The sequence below is a fragment of the Pan paniscus genome, chromosome 21, assembly GCF_029289425.2.
Source record: "Pan paniscus chromosome 21, NHGRI_mPanPan1-v2.0_pri, whole genome shotgun sequence".
Lineage (NCBI taxonomy): Eukaryota > Metazoa > Chordata > Mammalia > Primates > Hominidae > Pan > Pan paniscus.
The window spans coordinates 55,301,649-55,326,643 of NC_073270.2; the positions used below are offsets into that span (position 1 = coordinate 55,301,649).

The 24,995-nt window shown below is 49.6% G+C and overlaps 1 protein-coding gene and 1 long non-coding RNA gene across 2 annotated transcripts in view; one reads left to right on the forward strand and one right to left on the reverse strand.

Moving 5' to 3' along the window:
* PTGIS (prostaglandin I2 synthase) overlaps positions 1 to 7,568 on the reverse strand; it is a 64,452-nt gene extending 56,884 nt beyond the window's left edge. Inside the window, exon 1 of the mRNA XM_034947711.3 lies at positions 7,422 to 7,568. Within this exon, the coding sequence (XP_034803602.1) occupies positions 7,422 to 7,495 (74 nt within the window). The 5' untranslated portion in view covers positions 7,496 to 7,568. The remainder of the gene's footprint in view (positions 1 to 7,421) is intronic.
* Positions 7,001 to 13,069, forward strand: LOC134729684 (uncharacterized). Its single transcript, XR_010110974.1, has 2 exons — positions 7,001 to 7,552; positions 10,595 to 13,069. It is a non-coding gene; the product is annotated as an uncharacterized LOC134729684 (long non-coding RNA).
* The last annotated feature ends 11,926 nt before the right edge of the window (positions 13,070 to 24,995 follow it).

Consider the following 24,995-nt stretch of genomic DNA (forward strand, 5'->3'; position numbering starts at 1 on the left):
TGCCACGTGAGTAAAGACCAGAAGGATGTGAAGGGAGTGCTCTGGGAGGGGCAGGGAGAAGAGTGTTACAGGCAGAGGCAACAGCAAGTGCAAAGGTACTGGGGTGGGAGCATGCTCGGTGAGGTTTTCAAGACAGCAGGAGCCAGCGTGGCTGGAGTGGAGAATGTGGGGGCGAGACGTAGGCGATGATGCTGGAGATGACTTTGTGGACCACGAGGGCCAAGGCCAAGGTAGGAGTCCGGCTCCTGTGCCACGTGTGGCAGGGATCCACTGGAGGGTTTCCAGCAGGAGCCAGTAAGTGATGTGACCACACCTTTAAAGGGTCATACCAGACAAAGACAAGAGGAAGGAAGGAGATGTGTCAGGGAACTACCGTGACCCCCCCAGGAGAGCAATGTGGTGGAAGCAATGGCCGTGGTTCCCGGGGGGCCAGACGTCACATCTGAGTCTCCCACTTTCAGCACAGGGCCTTTTGTTCCACACCCAGCAGTTCAGGGAAGCAGCCACTTCTCTTCCTCCTTTCCCCCTCCCTCTCTACCTCCCTCTGCCCCTGTCTCCTGCTCCCTTTTTCCCTCTACCTGGCTGCCCCCAGTATAACCCAAAGGGTGGGACAGGTGGTGGACAGGAGCAAATGGCCAGATTTGAGGGCCAAGGCTGGGAAAGATGGGAGCAGAACCAAAGATGAAATTTGAGGGCCTAGGAAGTGCCTGTCCCAACCATTCCCTCCTCTCCCCAGCCCATCCCGGCTTCTCTAGTCAAAGAGGAGACTTGCAAATTTGAGCTCTGTGAGTCCAAGGAGGTGCAGGGCCTTTCCTTGCGCCTCATCTTTTTGTGAGCCCCTGGGCTAAGGCCACTTCTCCTGAAGTCTCCACATGTCGTGCTGCCCAAGTAGCCTTGGAATAACTGGTTCATGGCAGCCCCCTTCCGGCCCAGGTCAGAGCCTGGCAGACTGGACCCAGAAGCAGTGATTTTTGCATAAGAGGCAGGAGGGCATGGTCATCATGAGCCCAAACTTTAGCACCATACTTCCTGGCTTCAAATCCCAGCCACGCTTCTTGCTGGCTGTGTGACTTAGCTTCTTCATGCCTCTATTTCCTCATCTGTAAAATGGAAGCAATAATGCTACTGACTGCATTGGGCTGTGCCAAGGACGAGAGGAGTTACAGAGCACCTGGCACCTAGTAGCTGGGGAGCAGCTGAGAAGCAGGAGCAGTAAGATTCCTGGGCACCATTTACCTAGTGCCAACTACACATCAGGAGCTATACTTGGCATTTTCCAAACGTTTCCTTGTTTGGAAATAATGGCTAACATTTAATGAACCCTGATGGTGTGGGAGACACCACACTGAGGACTTTATCCCAGTGACTCAATGAATCCTCCCCCTAACCTTATGAGGAAGCAATTATTACTGCCAGGCCCATTTTACAGAGGAGGAAACTGAGGTGCAGAGGGCTAAGTCACATGCCAGAGGGTCCAACATAGAGGACTTGGGTTTCTAATCCAGACAGATCTGGCTGCAGTGCCCACCCTCTTGACACTACCCTGGCCCCCAGTCACCCTAAGTGGGCATTTTCACCTCCATTTTGCAGAGATATTCCAGAGACCTACTCAAATGCAGGCCCTGAAATTTTCTCCTAAAACATCTTTGCAGGCGGGAGCAGGCTTTCTTTCCCTGCCTTTCTCCTGGCTGTGGCCGGAGCTCCCCAGCGAGCCAGGTGTTATTCCTGGCAGCTTTCCTCTTTCCCCAGAAAAGTCCCAAGGAGGCGCAGACAAAGGCAGGAAGCCCGGAGCCCAGGCGCCTGACCCCTGATGTTGGCTCCTCCAGCCTTGGGCCCTCAATCCAACTCAGGCCGTGGCCACATTCCAGGGTGACTCAGCCTGCAGCCAGCGGGGGCGAAGGAGGCTCTGTTTTGGGGACTGTGGGCTCTAGCCCCACCCACGGACACTCTCACTTTTTTTTAGGTACTGCCAGGCCCTGGTGGGCAGGGCGGTGGGCCCTGACCTTTCCATCCCCGGCTCCTGCCCACACAGCCGGTTTCCTGCCCACCCTGGGTCAGATCCCAAGGCATCTTTTCTGATTCCCGACCGGAGCCCCATCCCATGGGTTCCTCTAAAAACGGCCTATTCCTCACTCACTGACCCCTGTCGCCTGCCCTGGATCTCTCTCCCACTTGACCCTTTGTGAACCAGGGAAAGGAGTCAAGGATGGGATGTCACCCGCCTCCATGCCCCCTGACGTATCGCATCTTCACTAGATGGAAGAGCCATGAAGGGAGGGCGTGTTGTTCACTCCAGCACTCAGAACAGTGGCTGGTCTGAATGAATCATGTATGCAGTCGGTGCTCAATGGGCAGCACCTGCCTCCCAGAGTTGCTGAGAGGGTTAAGAAAGCCAGTGCAGGTTAAGCACTTGACACAGAGTCCATCTTCTAGATTGTCCAGAGCAGAGGCTGGCATGGTTCAGCTGTGCAATGTTGGGTAGACTGCCCAACCTCTCTGTTCAATCATTTCAACTCAATGCAGGGCCTTAAGCTCTGGGAGGATTTGATGGGGAACAAAAGGGGGCTTAGTTGCACAGCTGAGCTGGAGCAACCCCAAATTCTGTTTAACCTGCTTAACCCATTCTTCCCCCAGGGCTCACCCACAGGCCTCCAGGGTTTTCAGTCTGCCATTAACAGGGTTTCCCAGATGCTCTTCCATACCTGCCCTGCACTGCTACCACTGTGCAGAAAAAGCACGTGGCCTTGCCCTAGTTTTTGTTTTCTGGTTTTTGAAATAGACACAAATTCACAGAATTATTTCTCAACACAGGAAAAAACAGCAGAGGAAGTACAGTGGTAACTAGAGAAGCTGCATGCTGGAGAGGCAATAGGGAGTAGTGGGGACTGTGGCAAGGTTTAGAGAGGGTGCTACCACTGAGTCCCAGGAAAGTATTGCTAGGTCTTCCCATTTTTCAGAAGAAGTTGGAAATCTAGATTTTTGTGTATGGAATCCCCCAATTTTCTCCCCTTGTCCCACACAGCACAAACCCAGCCCATCCAGGGCTGAATCCAGTCACGGACCACTGTTGGGTGACCTCTGGTCAGTGCATGTTACAATGAGACAGATTTATTTGTGCCTACAAATTCTGCGTCCTGCAAGGGCCCAGACCAGCCACTGGGCCACAGGGACCCTCGCTTAATGCCACTATGCCTTCCGGACCCCCAGAAAAGGAGCCTCCCAACCAAGAGATCTCTCTCAGTGCTCCCTGTGGTGGTCACACAAGCCCAAAGGAAGAGATGCAGTAGCCTGGTGATATGGCTGGGGCTTGAGAGACCACCTCCATGAGCCACCTCGAAGTACAGATAAACTGAGGCCTGGGAAGCAGGAAGAATGCTTCTGATACTCACAAGGCAAATCAATTAGTTTCAAGGGGCCCACAAGCCATACTCCTAACTCTCAGCTCACCACCCTCATGTTCACTGAATGGGGCTTGAAAATTCTTGCTGTAATTGCAGAAATTTGAATTTGAACTGGGAACTACATGACATTAAGAATTATCTTTTTATATTCTCGGGCAAGAAAATAGAATTGTAGTTGTCAGTTTTATATGCATTCTGAAATATTCAAGAGTGGAATATCATGATATCCAATTTTTTTTTTTTTTTTGAGATGGAGTCTCGCTCTGTTGCCCAGGCTGGAGTGCAATGGCGCAAGCTCCGCTCACTGCAAGCTCCGCCTCCTGGGTTCATGCCATTCTCCTGCCTCAGCCTCCTGAGTAGCTGGGACTACAGGTGCCTGCCACCACGCCCGGCTAATTTTCTGTATTTTTAGTAGAGACGGGGTTTTATCGTGTTAGCCAGGATGGTCTCGATCTCTTGACCTCGTGATCGGCCCGCCTCAGCCTCCCAAAGTGCTGGAATTATAGGCGTGAGCCACCGTGCCCAGCCTATGTCTAATATTTTTTAAACAATGTTAATGACTGTCAAATCAAGGTATGGGTACATGGGGCTTCTTACCGTATTCTTTTTCTTTTTCTGTATAGTTGAAATGTTTCCTAATTTAAAAGTTTTAAATTAAATTCTAAAGGTAAAGACGGAGTTGCTCACTCCCAGAAGTAGTGGTGTCTTACTGGGATAAGCATGAATTTTGGAGGGGCCTAGATGTGGAGTATAATTTTTGTATGACCTTGGGAAAGTCACTTCATCTTTTTAAACCTCAGCTGTATGATAAGGGTGATGGAAATTACCTCAAGGCTTGGTCAGGATAAAGAAATGAGACAAGGGAGCTGGAGAGCCTTGCTTATTTTAACCCAAACTGGATCACCATTCAGACGGCATCAGGGTCACCCACTTGTTTCACTTGTTTGCCCCTTTTTTTTTTTTTTTTTTGAGACGGAGTCGCTCTGTCGCCCAGGCTGGAGTGCAGTGGCAGGATCTCAGCTCACTGCAACCTCCATCTCCCGGCTTCACGCCATTCTCCTGCCTCAGTCTCCTGAGTAGCTGAGACTACAGGCGCCTGCCACCACGCCCGGCTAATTATTTTTGTATTTTTTTTTTTTTTTAGCAGCGATGAGGTTTCACCGTGTTAGCCAGAATGGTCTCGATCTCCTGACCTCGTGATCCGCCCTCCCGGCCATTGTCCTTAAGAATTTTTTGCTTGTAGTTGCATCTCTTAGTATCTAAAAGTCACATGGTTCTAAGACTTTTGAGTGTTCAGATTACCAGTATAATGTGTGGGAAGAATGAGAATTCATTCTTCCTGTGAATTAAAAATTCTTGCAAAGCCAGGCGTGGTGGTTCACACCGGTAATTCCAGCACTTTGGGAGGCTGCGGTGGGAGGATCGCTTGAGCTGAGTTTGAGACCATCCTGGACAACATAGCAAGATGCCATCTCTACAAAATTTTTAAAATTAACTGGGCATGGTGGCACACACCTGTAGTCCCAGCTACTCAGGAGGCTAAGATGAGAGGATCACCTGAGCCCAGGAGTTCAAGGCTCCAGTAAGCTATAATTGTACACTGCACTCCAGCCTGGGCCACAATGTGAGATCCTATCACTAAAAGTAAAAGCTAAAAATTCTTATAGCCCAGAGTTTTAATCCAGACAGACCTTGAGCAAGTTGCTTAGCCTTTCTGAGCCTGTTTCCTCCTCTGTAAAATGGAGATAACCAGAGTGTCCCTAGCTGAGCTGGAAGGAGAAAGTGAGATTGGGGATCTAAACTGGGGTCCCCAGGGTCCATGCACCTACCCTCAAGCTGCCAGTGACCCTCATTCCCACACTTCTCCCCACTACCCACTGTTGACCCTTCCAAGGTGCCCACAGGTATAAAAATCAAAGGCTCAGCAGGGCGCGGTGACTCACGCCTGTAATCTCAGCACCTTGGGAGGCCGAGGCGGGCAGATCACCTGAGGTCAGGAGTTCGAGACCAGCCTGGCCAACATGGAGAAATCCTGTCTCTACTAAAAATACAAAAATTAGCTGGGCATGGTGGCACATGCCTGTAATCCCAGCTACTGGGGAGGCTGAGGCAGGAGAATCACTTGAACCCGGGAAGCAGAGGTTGCGGTGAGCCGAGATCGTGCCATTGCACTCCAGCCTGGGCAACAAGAGGGAAGATCCATCTCAAACAAACAAACAAACAAACAAAAAAAGAGGCCATAACGTATTCACATGATGGAAGACTCCAGAGAGGATCAAAAGAATGGATTCGATCTCCTTGTAGCAAAAAGATCTGCTTGTAGCAAAAAGAACAGATGTCAAAACTAAAATCTGGAGTGAAAAGAGCAAGCAACATAATGTCTGAAAACATTTCTATACAGTGTATTGAGAAAGCCTGACAGGAAAAATAATTCATTTCTTCCCTGAGACATTTATTCACTGTCTTTTTCTTTTCTTGTTTTAAGGCAAATGATTGACTACACAGTTGTAAATTTCAGCTGAAAAGATGTCTGGAGGTTGAAGAAAAATACAGTGAGCTTATTGTTTGAAAATTCAACTACCATATTGTTTAAAAATCAAAAAGTTCCCAAGGTTTCCGGAATTTTCAGACACGAATGTAAACTAACTCTCTCTTACGTGGCTCTGTATTAGCTACAAGCTCATGTCTATGTATGTAAGAGTAATTTTTATGTAAGAGTAATTTTTAAAACATCTGGGAGACTGAGGAGGTATGAAAACTAAAGGCAATGTGGTAACTTGGGGCCGGATCCTGGAACAAAAGAGGACATAATGGGAAACTGGATAAAATCCCGTGAAGTCTGAAGTTTAGTTAAGACTAACGGACCAGTGTTGGTTTTTAGTGGCGACAAATGTCCCATAACAATGTAAGATGTTAACAATAGGGAAAACGGGGTGAGAGAAATACAGGAACTTTTTGTACTATCTTTGCAACTTTCTGTAAATCCCAAACTAGTCTAAAATAAAAAGTATATATTTTTAAATATGGAAGGTTCTACCCAGACTGAGCAACAGGAGAGGCCCAGAGAGGGAGAGAGGACTAGACTTCAGGGGCTGGGGGAGGGTTAAGGGGCTTCGGTCTTACCTATAACAGGATAAATATTTGTGTTAAGTCGAATGTATTCAGCTATTCCTTATGCAATTCAAGTTAACTTAAAAAATATTTTATGAAAAGGAGAGCTACAGCTATCTCCTTGATTTGAAGCTGTCTTTACTTTTTCTCCTAAATCACAGATGCTCAATGGAGCTGGAAAACCTTTGGGACCAGGAGGCTGTGACATCTGACCCTGGCTCCGTTCTGTCCAGGCTGTGGGACCTCAGGGGAAGGGAGAGACTTCATAGGCCTCAGTTTCTCCCTGGCAAATGAAATTACTAAGCCCACCGACCCCCCTCTTCCAGACGGGGAATCCCGGGATGGGTGGTTCCAGGGCATGATCAAGACATCCCCCAGGGGCTCTACACTCCGCTGGCTCAACACTCCCATCTGTGTAATGGGTTGAGGAGCGAGGCTACCCCTATAGGACTGCCGAAAGCAAGGCAGGGTTTGACAGCGCGTAGGTGGGTGCCGGGTGCAGGCAGAGGCTGGAGAGTGGAGAGCGCTTCTTCCACCCGGGCCACGCAGAGGCTGTCCCCGCACGGCTCCCCACCCCCAAACCCTCGGCCCTCACCTGAAACCCCCTCCTAGGTCCCTGCCGCCGCGCTAAGGGCCAGACTCGGACTTGTCGCGGTGGGCGATTCGCCCCGGGGGACCTACCGGACCCCGCACCTTCCCACCTTGCACCTTCTTGGCAGGGGAGCACTGCCTGGCCCCCTCACCCAGGTGCGGGGCCCCGGGACTCCCGCCTCCGAGGGTCTCGCCTTGCCCGGGATACTGGAGCGGGACTCGGGCCGGGCCGGCCGCGGGCTCCGAGACCCTTGGGCTGCAGCCCGGGCGGGAGCCGCCCCCTTTGTCTGGCGGGGCCGAGCGGAGCAGGACACTCACCGCGTGCGGCGGCGGCTCAGTAGCAGCAGCAGCAACAGTGCGGCCAGGAGGCCGAGGAGCGCGGCCCAAGCCATCGCGGGGCTGGCGGGGCTGGCGGGGCTGGCGGGGCTGGCGGCCTGGCCCACTCCCAGGTAAAGTTCCCCGCCCCCACCCGCCGCGCCCCTCCCACTCCGCCCACCCCAGCCCGCTTTGGGGAGGGGTGGGGGGGGGTGGGGGATGGGGCCCTCCGAGGTCCGCAGGGGTCGGCCCGGGGCGCTCTGGGAGAACCCCTGCTCCCCGCAGCTCAGGCCTGGATGGAAAATGTGGGAGGGAGGGGAGGGGAGAAGGAGGGGAAGGGGGAGGGGGCGGAAAGGATGTGGTGGGCTGGGGAGTGATCAAGGGGAAAGGAGATAGATGGGGGACTGAGTGGGATGTGGTGGACTGGGGGGTGATGGAAGGGAGGGGAGAGGGAGAGGATGTACAGGAAGGGAGAGATTATATGTGGGGAGGGAAGAGGGATGGGGAAGATGGGAGAGGACTTTTGGGGAAGGGAAGAGGAGGGAATGTGGGAAGACGGAGGGACAATGGGGAAACAGCCAAGAAGGTATGGGGAGGAGGGGGCACAGTGGGAGGAGAAAATGTGGTGAGAGGGGACGAACATGGAGGAGGAGTGTAAGGGGGTCAGGAGGAGCTTTCCCACCATATTCCACATTCCACCTAGACAGAGGAAACCCCCCAAGGCTCCTCCTCACCTCATCCCCCACCCCAGGCATGCTGGGGACCTGGAGTTTTCCATTCTGTGGTCTGGGCTGGGAGGGCTGGTCTGGATTATATCGCACCCTATAGTATCTTCAGTAACTACTGGGCAGGGGGTACAAGGGTGTCTCAGGGAGTCCCCTCATCCTCACCTGCTTTGGGGACAGATAGTGCCCGTGAAGTATGCACCCTCTACCTGGTGCACGTTAGGGCCTCCGGATGTGGTGGCTATTGTCATCGCTACCTGGTGCTTGGGGTGCCAGCCCCCTGTGCCCGCGGCTCTGCAAGGTACCACCCCAGGGTGCTGATGAGAACTGGGGGTCAATCCAGCCTCACTCCACGCCCCTGCCCCCACCATCCCCATTCCCACCCTGGGAAGCCTTGGGCAGGTAGCTCAACCTCTCTGAGCTCACCTCATTATCTGGAAACAGGGAGGGCAGAGTTGTGCTTACCTCTGGGGCCGTTGTGAGGAAGTGATGAGAGCCTGACACTAAAAGGAATCACAAACTGTTGAGTGCTTGGCACACTAAGTTTTATGAAACCATGGGCTGAACCTGGAGGTAAGACCCAGGAGGTCTTGTTCTAGTCCTGTATCCATCCGTTCAGTGCCGGGTGAGCTTAGGCACGTTTCATTCCATAGTCCCAGCAGAGCTCTGGAGAAGCTGTTGCTCCTCCTGGTCTCCTGGCTTCCATCCTTATCAGCCAGGGTCCTGACAAGGCCCTTCGAGAACCAGCATGATCCGCCCCTTCTCACCTTTACCTCCCTGACCCCATGCCCCCGACTCTCTCCCTCACCCACTCTGCTCCAGGCACACTGATCTCCCCATCTTTCCCTAGAGGTCCCACTGCAGGGCCTTTGCACGTGCTGTTCCCTCTGTTCAGAGCATTCTTCGCACAGCCTGCTCTTTCCACCATGTCCCCGGTCCCTCTGTCTCTGCTCAGCTGTCACTGCAGAGAAGCTGTCTTTGGCCACTTGGTCTAAAACAGTCATCTCCTCTTACTGATTTTTGTTTGTTTGTTTTTTTGATAGTTTTTTTTTTCTGGCAGTACTTCACATGTCTTGCTATCATACTCAAGATTCATTCATTTGCCTGCTTAATGTTGGCTGTCGAGGCAGCTGGATGACCCCCTTGTGGCCTCAGCAGATTCAGAACAGCAGGAGGCAAAAGGAGTTTTCTGATCCTCTTGTTTATTTTTCCAGCTTATCTGCCAGAGAAGCCAACAATCCCAAGAAGGCCATAGAATGGGTCCAGAGGATTTTCTCCAAATTTGGGGAGCTCCAAAGGGCTGTCTGCTAGCAGTGGGGTTCACAGCTGGGCTTGGCCGATCCTCAGCTTTGTGACCCCAGGCAGACTGCTCCACCTCCCTAAGCTGAGGTTCCTCACTGACAGAATGGGGAAAAGAGAACCTCATGGAGTTGAGGTCAGGAACAAACGACCTAGTCCACGGGGCACACCTATGTGAGTGCCTGTCACACCATGAGCATCAGGGAAAGTTAACCGCAATTAGCGCTTATACCAGTTCCGCTCCTCTCCATTATCTGTGATCAGGCTTGGTCTCAATTTTCCCATCTGAAAAATGGGAAGAACAGTTCCTTCCTCATGGGGCTGCTTTGAGAACTGAATTAAATGAAAAGAGAATGAAATCACCCAGCACAGGGTCTGGTATACAATAGGTGCTCAATAACTATTAGTTCTTCTACTCCCTACCCCTGGCTTCAGTGCAGACCAATATCACCTCAATACAAATATCTCTTCCAGATACTCTCTTCCCTTCTCGACCCATAGACAAAATCCTCCCAGGGAAGGAGAGGCAGCTGCTCACACACCAAAGGGAGATGAATGGGAGCCTCTGGTTCTTCCTGGATTTGTTCAGCAGTCGGCATATGTTTAGGAAGGTGGCCAGGCCCCCTTCCCAGAGAATGACCCGCCATGGGTCTGAGCTGGTCCAGGAAATCCACCTTTGCTAGTGATTTGTCCTGAGGTGGGCACCTTCCAGATATCTGTTGCGGGCTTCTAGAAAAATGTGTTTCCTTCCTATTTGCCTTCTCTTCTGCTTTGGGGGCAATTGTGTGGGAATGTGATTAGTGGGGGAGCTGAGGGGGGCTGTAGTGTTATGAGGGAAGGCCAAGAAAACTGCAGAGCCCCAAACCAGAGCTGCGGAATCACCATCCCTGGAACCACCTGCCTATAGATTTCTCATTTAATGAGCTAACCACACGTCTGTGCTAGGACACCATGAGGCAGATTTTTCTAATACATGCAGCCAAAGACATTCCCAACTGAGACGCCTTCTAGATATGGCTGAAGGGAGGACCAAATGAGGCAATGATGCATCCGGAGCACCTCTGCAGGACTGGCCCATGCGAGAATTCAAAAGTGTTGCTTTGTTTTATTATTTTTACTTTGCTTACTGTGTAAGCTTTCTATGTTTATCAGGCTGACAGGACATCCAACCCTCTGGCTATGGCATCTTGGAGGAACAGGCAGGCCTTGAAAAATAGCAGAAATTCAGAATTCCCCTGCCCCGGGAGGACTGAAAGGACCCTCCTGAGGACAGAGCTGATATGGCCTCGGAATGAAGATGAGGGAAGACCATCCCAAGGAAGACCCCTCTAGCCCATGGCAAAAGGGCTGGAATACGCAAGAATTTGAAAAGCAAGTTTTGCTTTCCATATAAACCTAAGCAAGTCGCTTAATCTGTGAGCCTCAACTACTTTACTTGTGCAATGGGCATGTTGCTGGTAGTGGTGATAGCAGGGAACCACCGAGAGAGCTTCCAAGTGTGCCATCTAAGCCCTCCTCTGGGGAAGGGAAGCTCCTCTGGGGAAGGGAAACTGGACCCCCGGGAATATTTATTCTCCCAGGGACGAACATCCAGACATTTCCCTGTAGGAGCCTCAGTGTGCTCAGATGTTCACTGTCCAGTAGAAACAAGGCATCTAGGCAACTCTCCCATCTCACCAAGCCTCTGCTCTCTTCCATGGCCACTGTGGGGTTGTGAGAGTAATGTCAAGACCCAACCCAATTAGAACACAGGGAATTTTGCCTGGGAAAGGGAGCCCTTCTACCCTACACCCCTGCTTTCTCTCTTCCAAGGATCAGGTCTGATTCATGTCTGCATCCTAAAGGCTACAAATAAACTGTGTCCGGAAAGGAAAATATTATGTGTATTGCCTTCTTCAAGGCTAAAAACCAGTCCCAACAGAGAGGGGCAGTTTTAAATATTTTTTTGTAACAATAGTTCTAACTTTAGTTAGTAACTTAAGCCATCTGAAACACTTTTTCATAATAATTTATTTATTCCCCACAAAGAACCTATAAAATGGGTAGTAAAATTATTCCGAATTCGCAGATGGTGGAATCAAGGTCCAGAAAGAGTCACTTCACCCAAGGTCGCGTAGTACTTCCTTTGATAAGCTAGAGCATGGGAATTTGATGGCTTCTTAGGACAAGCTAACTTACTCCCTGGTGCTGCAAACACACCCTGGGCCTTCCCACCTCCACGCCTTTGCTCATGCTGTTTACCTGCCTGGAAGCCCTCTCTTTCTCTACCTTTTGATTTTTCCAAATCTGTTATGAGCAGGTCCTCCAGGAGAGCCAAGATGAGATGAGATATACTAAAGGCTTATTGAGGGAGTGCCAGGGAGTAAAATGAAGAGGGAGCCAGAGAGGGCTGGGAGAAAGGGACAGAAAGGAGGACAAATAGAAGGAAGGGACAGAGGAAAGAAGGGACCGTGGGCTGCAGTGCATTCTTAGAAAGGTCAAGTCTGGCCGGGCACAGTGGCTCATGTCTGTAATCCCAGCACTTTGGGAGGCTGAGGTGGGTGGATCACTTGAGGTCAGAAGTTCAAGACCAGCCTGGGCAACAAGGTGAAAACCCCGTCTCTATTAAAAATACAAAAAATTAGCCAGGCGTGGTGGCTGGCACCTATAATCCCAGCTACTTGGGAGGCTGAGGCAGGAGAATTGCTTGAACCCAGGAGGCAGAGGTTGCAGTGAGCCGAGACCGCACCACTGCACTCCAGCCTGGGTGACAGAGCGACTCTGTCGAAAAGAAAAAGAAAGTAAGTAAGTTAGTTCAAGGCTAACGGGTTGTCCTTGAGCCTCCTGAGGAGCCCTGTGTCTCCCAAGAACAAGTCTGCTTCCCCCAGTGATTGGCTAGGAGCAAACCCTGGGAAGCATGGCATATCTGTCAATCAGACTCCACCAAGGGAGGTCCGAGAGGTGTGTTTTCATGGCTGCTGCAGCCACAAAAGGAAGCACAGCTGCCATCTAAAATTGGAACAATGCAAGAATAAATTCTTCCACTTATAGAAGCTAAATGAGGTTGAGAGGTGGAGGGGAAGGAGAGACCCAAACTGCAACATTTCTGGTGTTTTTGTGCTGCTAAAGAGAGAGTGGTAAACTCAAGTCTTCGAGCAAGTATTGCAAATGAATGAAGTGAGCCAGTCATATCAGGAAGGCAACAGGGAGGGATGGGAACAGTGGAAAACTGGAGAGGGCTGCCCCATCCAAAAGGAAGCAGCTTCTGGCAGTACCAGCCAACTAAAGTCACGTAGAAATACATGCCTAGTGTGGCCAGATCTTTAGACTCAAGAGAAGCCAGAAATAATGGCTCCAATTATTTTAAAACGCTGCATAGACCAACAGCACACACCTGCCCCCAAATTTTTAGCCCTGCAGTCTAGTTGTGCCAAGGGCCAGTGGTTTAAACATTTGGGGTATGCAAAATAGGTTTGGAGTTGGGATGTTGAACAAAATTTCTCTGTAGAATTAAGGAAGGACAACAGAGTTTTAGGGGGCAGCCTGAAAGAGGGGGCAAAGACCAGGCCGACATGAGCACAGATTGGGGGCCTGTCCCAGTGTGACATCCTCCGTGGAATTAGGAGCCAATAAATGACCATTTCTGTTGGTGATGTGTCATACTGAGTGTTTAGTTGTTTGCTGTCTTGGGCTGTGAAATAACACCACACATACACTCATATACATACACACTCACACACACACATGCACTACTCTCACACACACACTCACATGTTGCCCCAGTTACCCCCAAACATTCAGAAATAATCTGCTACACACGTCAAGTGACCCACGCATCCTGGTTTGCCCAGACTTTCCCAGTTTTAGCACTGAGAGCCCCACATCCTGGGAAACCTCTCGGTCCTGGGTAAACCAGGAAGGTTGGTCACGCTATCACCACACCTCAGCGTAGCGTGTGAGTGGCCAGAGATTGGGTCAGAGCTGTGGCAGCCACCTTGGAGCCTGAGGAGAATCTTTGCTAAGTCACACAATTAATTAGCCACCCCTGGAACTGTGCTGCAGTAGATTAGATCATAGTCTCCAATTTTTACCCACTCCCTATATCAGAATTAGACATTCACGCCCTTGGCTGCAGGGTTGCGGTGCCTCCCACTATGGGCAGAGAATAGTAACTCCCTGACTCAGTGATGGTGGACTCGGGCCTGTGACTCAATTTGATCAGTGGAGGATGAAGAAATGACCAGTTGCCAGTTCTGAGCAGAGGTTTCACGAGGAATCACATATTTCCACTTGACCTTGGTTTCTGCCTTGAGCCATGACCCACAGGGCAAACCTGAGCTCAACCTGCAGCCTGAAGTAGAGAACCCCTAGCTGACCTGCAGAGGTCCGAAGAAGAAAAATGTACGTGTTGTTACAAGTCATGGAGATTTTGAGATCTTAAGCAACAAGAATTGACTAATGTATACTTTATCTCTGAACTTTTTAGAATCCTTTTCGTTGAATGTTCTTTGTACCAGTTAAATTAGAATAGGCTGCTTTCTACTCCTGGAGCCTTGGTACATCTGTACAAGAGGATGATGATGACAAGGCCCCCCTCCCATGGTGGTTGGACGAATTCAAGAAGATCTTGTGTCTAGTGCATGCAGTAGGCACTTAATAAAAGAGATGATGCTAGGCCGGCTGCAGTGGCTCACGCCTGTAATCCCAACACTTTGGGAGGCTGAGGCAGGAGGATCATGAGGTCAGGAGTTCGAGACCAGCCTGGCCAACATGGTGAAACCCCGTCTCTACTAAAAAATACAAAAATTAGCTGGGTGTAGTAGTGGGCACCTGTAATCCCAGCTACTCAGGAGGCTGAGGCCGGAAAATCATGTGAAACCAGAAGGGTGGGGATTGATCGCGCCACTGCACTTCAGCCTGGGCAAAAGAATGAAACTCTGTCTCAAAAAAAAAAAAAAAGAAAAGAAAGAGAGATGAAGCAAGGCTGGGCTCAGTGGCTCACGCCTGTAATCCCAGCACTTTGGGAGGCTGAGATGGGTGGATCACTTGAGGTCAGGAGTTCAAGACCAGCCTGGCCAACATGGTGAAACCCCGTCTCTACTAAAAATACAAAAATTAGCCAGGAATGGTGGCGTGCGCCTGTAATTCCAGCTACTCAGGAGGCTGAGGTGGGAGGATTGCTTGAACCCGGGAGGTAGAGGTTGCAGTGAGCCGAGATTGTGCCACTGCACTCCAGCCTGGGCGACGGAGTGAGACCCTGTCTTAGCAACAACAACAACACAGCAGCAGCAGCAACAGCAACAACAACCAAAGAGATGAAGCATAATTCTTTCAGCACATATTACCAAGTATTTATTTGCCAGCACTGTGCAGGCCTCTTTATCAAGAATTTTACCGAAGAAATGAAAGACAGAAAACCTTTCACTTGGTCTTTTTTATACATGAAGAGAAAGCAGGTCTGAATCAGAGGCAGAGGGTTGGAAGAAATGACCTCTTTTCTGCCATCCAGGCCTTGCTGCTGACTGTCTCTAAGAATTTGCACAGGCCTGGGCCTTTGGAGATTTGAAGGTCTCTAAAGTGCAAGGATGTCAGCTGCAGGGGAGCCATCCTCCAGCATCCTTCCCCAGGAGAGCCAGGATTATGTAGGGAATGTGCTTGGCTAAGAGCCCAGAGGTGGGGCAGCTACCCAGATGCAAACATGGCTGGGCTAGGCGGCCTTTCGTTCAGCGTTCCCAGGCTAATTCCACCTAGACCTTGTCTTAGCCTGTGAGAGGATGTTCTGGAGTGGTCTTGCCCCTCTTCCCAGGCTATCTGCCAGAGGTGGTGGGTGCTACATGAAAGGGACTCCAGCAAGCTTCTCATCCTTTGGTTTTCCCAGGACGGGGGACAGGTGGCCTTACGGCTCCCAACCAGCTGCCTTGGCACTTTGTAGTGGAAAAAATGATGAAGTCAGACCTCAGTCTCCTCAACTCCCTGCTGTCCTGCCTGAGAGCCAGCCTAGCATGGAAGGCAAGGAGAAAAGAGACCCATGTTGATCTGTCACCCAGACAGACCCTGAGTGCTGATGCTCCTGCCACCCTGAAGCACCCCAAGAACCTCAGAACTTCTGGCTTCTCATCTTGAAAATGGGACGGCAGTCATAGCTGCTTTGCTTATTATGTCTCGGAGTTACTAAAGAGGATCCAGTTAGATAGTGGGGGTAGAAAAATGGCTGCCTAAGGCCACATTTACCCTCTCCTTCTAGAAATTATACCAGAGCATCAAGAATAATGGAAAAACAAATATACAAAACCAAACCACAAACTCCATTTTTAGCAAAGCCAGGAGAGACATATAATTCATCGGCTTCAGAGTACATGTGAAGCAGCTAAGACAGGGCAGAAGCCACATGGGAGTGGTGAGTGGGCTCAGTGATAGCAAATCTCAGAAAGCATCAGCAAAACTACACTTCCTGGGGATGAGGGCTTGCCATGAGATGAAAGTTATGTTCCTTCTTTATAAAAATGAATGTAGAAGCTTGGGTGAATACGATTAGCAGCAGAAGCTCTCCTGGATCTCGTTTGGTTCAGAGAAACAGAGGAGGTATAGCGAAGAATTACAGAGAGAAGACATATTTGCAGGAAGCAGTCTGTCTCTATGGCAGCAGAGGAGAGCCACAGTTACAGAGCCCATGAAGCTACCCTAATTCTTCCTTACACCCATAGGAGCAATCAGCAAAATACCTGACCCAGGAAAACCAAGCCCTTCCAATGACAAGCTTTTGAAAAAGTGTAAAAGCCTTGATACAAAGATATTATGATAAATTATGAAGAGCAGAAAAATCCACCAATAGATGAAAGTGTTAACACAAAATGGATGAAAATTACATCCAAATCATATTGGCATAAATTCAAAAAAGAATTGAATGGAGGCTGGGTGTGGTGGCTCACGCCTGTAATCCCAGCACTTTGGGAGGCCGAGGCAGGTGGATCACCTGAAGTCAGGAGTTCAAGGCCAGCCTGGTCAACATGATACTCTCGAGGCTGAGGCAGGAGATCGCTTGAATGTGGGAGGCAGAGGTTGCAGTGAGCTGAGATCACGACATTGCACTCCAGCCTGGGCAACTAGTGAAACTCCGTCTCAAATTTAAAGAAAGAAAGAAAGAAAGAAAGAAACATCTTAGGAGAACTGAATGGAGCAACTACCTCTATGAAGGAGGACAATAAGGAAACTGAAGAACTCAAAAGGAAGGCAGGCAAAAGGAGGTAATGAACATGAAGGGTTAGCACTCAGGAAAGAAGTAGAAAGAAAAAAAAATATCAGAAATGAAGACAAAATTGGAGGGGAAGGAAATAGGCTCTGCAGAAAATACAGCAAGGACATGGTTAACAGAAATGGAAAAAGAGGAAAAAAATGAGACAGAAATAAAGAAAACATTAGAAAGACTAGAAAGAAAATTGGCTGGGTGCTGTGGCTTATGCCTGTAATCCCAGCACTTTGGGAGGCCGAGGCAGGCAGATCACTTGAAGTCAGGAGTTCAAGACCACCCTGGCCAACATAGCGAAACCCCATCTCTATTAAAAGTACAAAAATTAGCCGGGCATGGTGGCACACACCTGTAATCCCAGCTACTCGGGAGGCTGAGGCACGAGAATCACTTGAACCCCAGAGACAGAAGTTGCAGTGACCCGAGATTGCGCCACTGCACTCTAGCCTGGGCGACAGAGCAAAACTCTGTCTCAAAAAATAAATAAATAAATAAATAAAAGGTGTGAGCATCCATGCACCACATAACACAGCAACAGATAGTTACAGAGCAAGGACATTTTAAGTCACTTCTCTCAGCTCTTGAAATACCAAGGGAAAAAAAAAAAGGAAATAGAAATTCAAAATAACATAGTGAACCACAAACACTGGCTACCTAGTAAGCCACAAAGAACACGGCAATAATTTTTTTAAAAGCAGAATAAAAGTACAATAGTCTCAGATCGCAATGCAACAAGCCTGTGTGACCTCCATTCCTCTCCCTCCCACCCCAGCACCTCCCCAGAGGGCAATAATCCCCCAGCCCCACTTCACCAGGCATCAGCTCCTGTGTCTGTTCCATGTTAGATCATGTTAGATCTCATCTTGGCCAGACGCGGTGGCTCACGCCTGTAATCCCAGCACTTTCAGAGGCCGAGGCAGGTGGATCACCTGAGGTCAGGAGTTCAAGACCAGCCTGGCCTACATGGTGAAACCCCATCTCTACTAAAAGTACAAAAATTAGCTGAGCATTGTGGCAGGCACCTGTAATCCCAGCTACTTGGGAGGCTGAGGCAGGAGAATCGCTTGAACTGGGAGGCGGAGGTTGTGAGCTAAGATCGCGCCACTGAACTCCAGCCTGGGCAACAGAGTGAGATGCTGTCTAAAAAAAAATCTCATCTCAAACACACAAACATTTCACTGCTTTAAAAAAAAAAAATAGAAATCTTTGGTGGATGTTCAGCCATGCTCATGGTTCACAGCTCCAAACTCTGATGCACAGGCAATCACATAGCCCAAATGTCTACATGTCCTGCATGTCCGCAGAGGGCTAGAGTGAGAGAGCCTGGGCTCCACGGCCAGACTATGTGAACTCAAAGCCTGGCACCCGCCCCCCCACTTAAAAGGCCTCAGGCATATTGCTTATCTGTGCCTTTGTTTCCCCAGGTGTCAAATGGAGTTGGTTGTGAGGATGAAAAGAGTTAATCTCTGGAAGTATGGAAAGCCTTGGATAACTGTGGGCTATTAGCATTATTTTCATAGCCTCCCAACCTCCCTCCACTAATACCAGACACGCTGGAGAGAGTTCTCTGTCTCCCTAACCATTTATTTGGTGATCAGAAGGACCTTCTGCCTGTGATTTCTGACCTGGCAGGATACTGGGGGACCACTTTTGCCTCTGCCTGGAGATAGCATGTCTGAGAATGAAACCGACTTACAGGGCAGCAGAACCAAGAGATAGGGAAATACAGTTTCTTGAGATATCATTTGAACCCCCGGATTCAGCCATGCCTGAAGCCAGAATGCTCCTGACCACATGAACCATTAAATTATTTTTGTTTGCTTGTTTGAGCTAATTTGGGTTGAGTTTCTGTCACTTGCAATAGAAGAAAGTTCTCCATTCTGAAGCTGAATAAAGTAGTATGTGAAGTACTTGTTTCATACCTGGTGCTTAATGGATGAAACCTTATTACATTCTCATTTCGTAAACCTTCTCCAGGGCTTTCTGGGAGGCAACCAGATATGAATTAGAGTGACACAGCTTTCCACTCCTTGCCCAGCCTGGATAAGATGCCCCATTCGCAGCAAGCTCTATGCAGTCAGGGCCAGCTTCATGGACATGCAACCTGGGTGCTCACATAGGCCCCTGCACCCAGAATGGCCTCATGCTCGGCTTAGCGCTCTCCTGTCACCAGCTTGAAATTCTTAATTATTTTTGAACAAGGGTCCCCATGATTTTACTTTACTCTGGTACCCACAAAGTATATAGCTGGTCTTAATACCAGTATCATCTCCACTTTCCAGGTGAGGAAACTGAAGCTCAAAGAGGGGAAGCAAGCAGCCCAAGGTCACACAGCAAGAAAGGGGTGGAGCTGGGAATCAAATTCTGATTCTGAGGCCCAAGTTCATAACTGCGGTGTGCCAGTGCCTGGACAATTCCTCATATGTGGATGGCACTTCACAGTTTATACTCTAGTGCATAGCATTTGACCCTCATAGCAGCTTTAGAAGCAGAAATTGTCATGCTGGCATCAGGCAGAGTACTTGGGTTTGTTCAAGCCTCAGAAACCAACCCTGGCTAATTTAAGAAAAAGAAAAGGTGGGGACGAGGTATTGGAAGGAAAAGTTGACCAGCTGGGACTTGGAAAGGACAGGAACAAGCAGCTCCGGGAACGCGGGGAGCAGGAGCCAGGGGTGTGGGGAGCAGGAACCAGTGGCCAGGTCTTCGGGGCTCCAGCTGTTTCCAATCTCAGCATTCGTTCCGCTTCAGTTTCTGATTCTCCCACGAGAAAGTCTGATTGGCCATGTTTGGGTCATGTGCCTGCCCACAGACCTTGATGGTCAACCAAACAAGGTGGGAAGGATGATCCCCCAAAGGCGGGTCAGAAAGTGGGGTGGGAGGGTTGAAAGCTGGGCAGGGACGGCTGTGTGCCCATTTTACAGATGAGGAATGGGAAGCCCAGACAGAAGGCAAGGCCACAGAACCGGGAATGGTGGAGTCTGGGCTCCAGTCAGAGGCCCAGGCTGCCTCTCTTCACTCCCAGGACTCCAGGCTGGCAGGGGAACAGGAGGGCATTGTTCTCCCTGTTGGAGTGAATGGCCACCTCCTGGGAAACCCAGGACCCGGATGGGGTCACCCCAGGGCGCAGGAAACTGCCTCAGACTGAGCTGTATTCAGGGGTCGAAGCCTCCTCCCCACCCTCCCCCTACAGTGGCCAGACTCCCCCTTCAAATCCAACCTCACTGCTCAGCTCCAGCCCTATGGTTTTTAAAAGAAGCTAGTGGGGGAAAGGCTTATTTTTCCAATGTGCATTTTTTCCGATATGTAAGACACTGTGTGGACCAAATAAAATATGTCCAGACCTGGAAGCAGCCCAAGCATAGCTAGTTTATAAGTCCTGGAATGCTCCTTCCTGCACACAAAAATTAAGGGTCTGTTTACATAGATATGCTAGTGTGTTGGAGTTGAACTTTTCCTTACTCTGAACTCAGATATGCAAAGAAAAATGAGCCTTTTACATTTTCCATGGATGTCATCTAGTTCAGTGATTAGGAGCAAGAGACATGCTGGAGCCAGAGAACCTGGGTTTACATCTTGGCTTTGCCACTATGTGACCTCAGGCAGGTCACTTAACTTCTCTGAGTCTCAGTTTCCTTTAAGGGACATATGTACACACGGGTGTGGCATTTAATAAAAACCACAAAAGTCCCTGCTACTGCTCTGTGTCCATGGTATGATGTTGGTCATGAGCCCTCACACTGGAAGAAATACAAAATCTTAAGCCAGGCTAATCATTTAAACTGTCTATTTAGGCAAGACAGGCTTCCCCTGGGGTATTTCAGGGACAAACTCCATTGATCAGTTTCCCACCTTCCTCTGCTCCTCTTCAAGAAGCTTCTGCCTGAACACCACTTTGGTAACAGGGAAACTGAGCTCCGAGGAGAGAGGTCAAGGTTAGGAAATGTCATTTAGTGAGTGTCCCTTCTGCACAAAGCCGTATAGGTACGCAAGCTCCTTGAATCCTCATAACCATTCTGGATGGAAAGAATCAGGACTCCCTTAACCAACATTGTGGAGCTTGCAAGTAACGGAGGCAGCATTAGATTCCGGGATGTTCAACTTGGAGGCCTGCCTTTTCTCTGCTCCTATTAACTGTGTATTCCCATTCCTGGTCATAAGGCAAGATTCAGAGGCATCTGTGCTCCAATTGACCATGGCGCTTGATCCCAAAAGGAAAAACTCTTTCTCTCTCTCTCTACCTGATTGACAATAATAATAACAATAATTTAATGGCTCAAGCAGGGAAAGTCCAGTGGTGGGAAATCCTGGCTTCAGGGAACTGGGAAGAAAAACAGCTTCAGGAATGGCAGGATCCGGGGGCTCCATGGATGTTGCCAGGACTCACTTCTCTCTCTAAGCAATGCTTTCCTTTGTATTGGCTTCTCCCTCAGGCAGCCTCTCCCTGTTTTGTATCAAGATAGCCTTAGCAGTCCTTATGCCCTGGCAGCTTGGTGATGCCAGCAGAAGGAGACTCTGGGACTAACTCTGGTTGGCCTTATTAAGGTCAGATGCAAATCCCTTTACTTCTTTCTCTAGCTCATATCGGTCAGGCCTGCGTCGCCTTCCCACTTCTAGATCTGGAGGTAGAGACTAGGGTAGTTTTCTCACATTGATGCCCTAATTAATGACCTTCCTGCATCCGAGCCCTTTGCAGTGTGAGTTTATTTCCACATGATCTGAATCTGGGCTTGGCCTTGAGACTTGCTCTGACCACTGGAATCCAAGGGAAGTGATGCTGTGCCTGCTTCCAACCTAGGCTTCAAGAGTCTTCTTCACTTCTCCCCTCTCTGTTGGAACTCTGGATAGCCACCATGAGAACAAACCTGGGCTAGCCAGCTGCAGGAGGAGAAACCATCTTAAGGAGAGCCTGGTCCCCCAGCAAAGACTAACAGCGCAACAGCCAGCTGACCTATCAGAGTTTGTTTTTTAAGCAATCTTATCTACCTTCTTGCAGGACTAGGATTGACAGATGACAAAAAAAAAAAAAAAGAGTTAAGGCACATCTGTAAAGCTAGAAATTGGAAGGCTGCTAGGGTTCGAATCCTGGCATGGCCATTCCCTAGCTATTAGGCTTAGTTTCCTGTGGCTGTTATAACAAATTGCCACAAACTCGATGGCTCAAAACAACAGAAGTTTATTCTCACACAGTTCTGGAGGCCAGAGGGTGAACATCAGTTTCATGCAGCTGAAGTCAAGGTGTCAGCAGGGCCATGCTCCCACAGAGGCTCTGGGGGACAAATCACTCCATACCTCTTCCAGCTGCTGGTGGCTGCCAGCATTCCTTTGCTTGTAGCCACATCACCGCCATCTCTGCCTTGGTCTTCACGTTGTCTTCTTTTCTGTGTGTCTGTCCACCCTCCCTTGGTCTTCCTCTTACGAAGCATATGACATGCATGCTTTTAATACATGTGATAACATTTAGAGCCCAGCAAGATAATCCCAGATAATATCCTCATCACAAAATCCTTAATTTGATCATATTTGCAAAGACTTTACCATATAAGGCAACATTCACAGGCTCCTGGGATTAGGAGAACCTGATTTCTTAGAGGTCCACCATTCAGCCCACTGTACTAGCATGTGGCTCCAAGTGAGTGTCAACCTCACTGTCCTCAGTTTCCTTATCTGTAAAATGACAGCAGCCACCTCACTGGGTAATTATGAAGATTTAATAAGTACTTAGAATGGTGACCAGCACATGATAAAAGCTTTGTAAATGTTAACCTTCAATAATATCAAGGGTCGGTCAGGCGCGGTGGATCACACCTGTAATTCTAGCACTTTGGGAGGCAGAGGTGGGAAGATCGCTTGAGCCCAGGAATTTGAGACCAGCCTGGGCAACATGACAAAACCCAGTCTCTACAAAAACAAAAACAAAAAACTTAGCCAGGCGTGGTGGCATGTGCCTGTAGTCCCAGCTACTTGAGGGGGCTGAGGCACAAGAATCTCTTGAACCCGGGAGGTTGAGGCTGCAGTGAGCTGAGTTTGCACCACTGCATTCCAGCCTGGGGGGCAGAGAGAGACTCTGTCTCTAAAACAATAATAATAATAAGATTTGACTGTGACTAAAATTCCCACAAGAACAAATCCCTTCTCTGTCCTGTTTGCTCGCGCCTGTCTTCATAGCACCCACCATGGAGACTTGCACATAGTAGGTGCTCAGTAAATATTAAATACACACATGCCACTATGTAGCTGTGTGGCTTCAAGCAAGTTGTTTCTCCTCTCTGGTCCTCAGTTTCCTTCTCCCTTCACGAAGAGCTTCTTGTAGGGAAAGTCCATTCCTCTTTCTGGGAGGGTGTGTCCCCATCAGGGGTAAAGGGTTCAGGGGTCAGGAGCCGGCCACAGCTGCTATCTCCCTGAGTCACCAAATTTCTCAACTTGAGGCCAAGTGTATAAATATTGTGACTGAGCCAGTTAGAGATAAGATGTGGAAACATTGATTTGGCCCAAGCAACTGCAGTCACGGTGCTGGAGCCAGACCTCCCTGGATCTTCTCAGCAACATGAGTGAGTGTTTAGCACCTGCCAGGAACACAGGCTGCTGACCTGCAAACAGATGGGGAGGCCCAGATGCCTGGCTTGGCAGCAAGAGCCTGCCTTTGCCGTCTCTGTTCACACAGCCAGCATCCAGTCAAATCTCTGTGGCTCCAGTGGAGAAACTAAGGCCCAAAGAGAGTGAAGGATGTGTCGTCCAGGGTTATGCTGGGAGACTGCTATCCCATGAAGCTAAAACCCAGAAGTTCTAACTCCCAGCCCAGCACCTGTGGGAACCCACCAGGCCCAGGGAGAAGGAAGGCTGGCAGCGTGTCACAGGCAGGGAGCGTGCCTGAGCAAATGCTCAGGGGTGAAAGACCAGATGCAAGCTCAAACACTAGAGTGAATGGGAGAAAAGGCCACGTGTCCAGGACTTTGGACTCAATTCAGAGAATAAAAGGGAACCATGGATGGTTTTAGGAAGAAGAGCAACAGGATCTGAGAGGCTTTTTCCAAGTGCTTATAGACCACCAGCATCAGAATCGCCTACGACAGGAGCTGGGGGAGGTTGTCAAAATGTGGGTTCCCGGGGTCCACCCTAGATGTGGCTCCCCATTGTAGCAGGCCCCCTCTGAGGGGATTCTGAAGCACACCCACTGTTTTAGTGAGTAGGAGATGCAGCTAACATCCCACTTATAAGGTCTAATCTCAGACAAACCTGGTTTCAAATCCCAGCTCTGCCACTTACTTGCTCTGTGATTTTAGGTCAGTTACGGCACCTCTCTGAGCCTGTTTTCTCTCCTCCATAATGAAACAATCTTAGCATTTGCCTCAAAGGTTTGTTCTAAGGATTCAATAAGATAATGTAGGTAAAGTGCTCTACATAGATCCAGAGCCCTCCTAGTGCTCAAAAACACTGGTTTTTAGAGATTCCCTTGGGCAGCAGTGGGGAGAAAGCAATGGAGGAGGGCAGGCATGGAGGCAGGGAGGCCAGTGAGGAGGCAGCAGTGGGACTCCGGGGAGAGGTCTGTGGCTAGGGTGTGGACATGGTGACGGGTGGGGTGGCTCCTTTGCACCGTGCCAGGTGGTGCCGATCTTGTATGCTCGATTGCGAAAGAAGTTCTCTGGAGTTGGTCTAGGGCAGGAGAGAAGAGGATGAGCAAAAAAACCAAAAGAGGTTGATCATAAAACCCATATTCGCAGCCACGGACTGGGTGCTTAGCGTGGGCCAGGCCCCGTGTTAGCTGCTTCCTGATCTTCATCCTCACAACCACCCAACAGTGTGGGTAGCACTTCATCAGGGGTTGTTAACCCCGACACTAGTGACACTTGTACTGGATAATTCCTTAATTAAGGGGCTGTGCTGTGCACTGTCAAATATTTAGCAACACCCCTGGACTCTACCCACTAGATGCCATTAACACTCCCGCCTTCCAGTTATGACAACCAAAACTGTCTCCAGACATTACCAGAGGTTTCCCGGGAGGCAAAATCACCCCTAGTTAAGAACCAGTGCTTTATTCTCCTTTTACAAGGAGGGAATTGAAGGCTCAGAGAGCCAAAGCCCTTTGCCCACAATCTCCCAGCTAAGAAGTGGCCGGATTTGAACTCAGGTCTGACTCAGAGCCCCGGATGTTAACCTTTGCCGTGAAGGAGGCCACATCTATGCAGTGGCAGGCCCAGATGGTCTATATGGGGGTCTTGGGGACAGTGGTCTTTTCCGAAGGGGCAGCTGGAAACACCTGCTAAGCAGATGGGCTGCGTGAGCGTTTGTTGGGGGTGGTTGTAGAAGCGATGATGGGGATTATAAGAG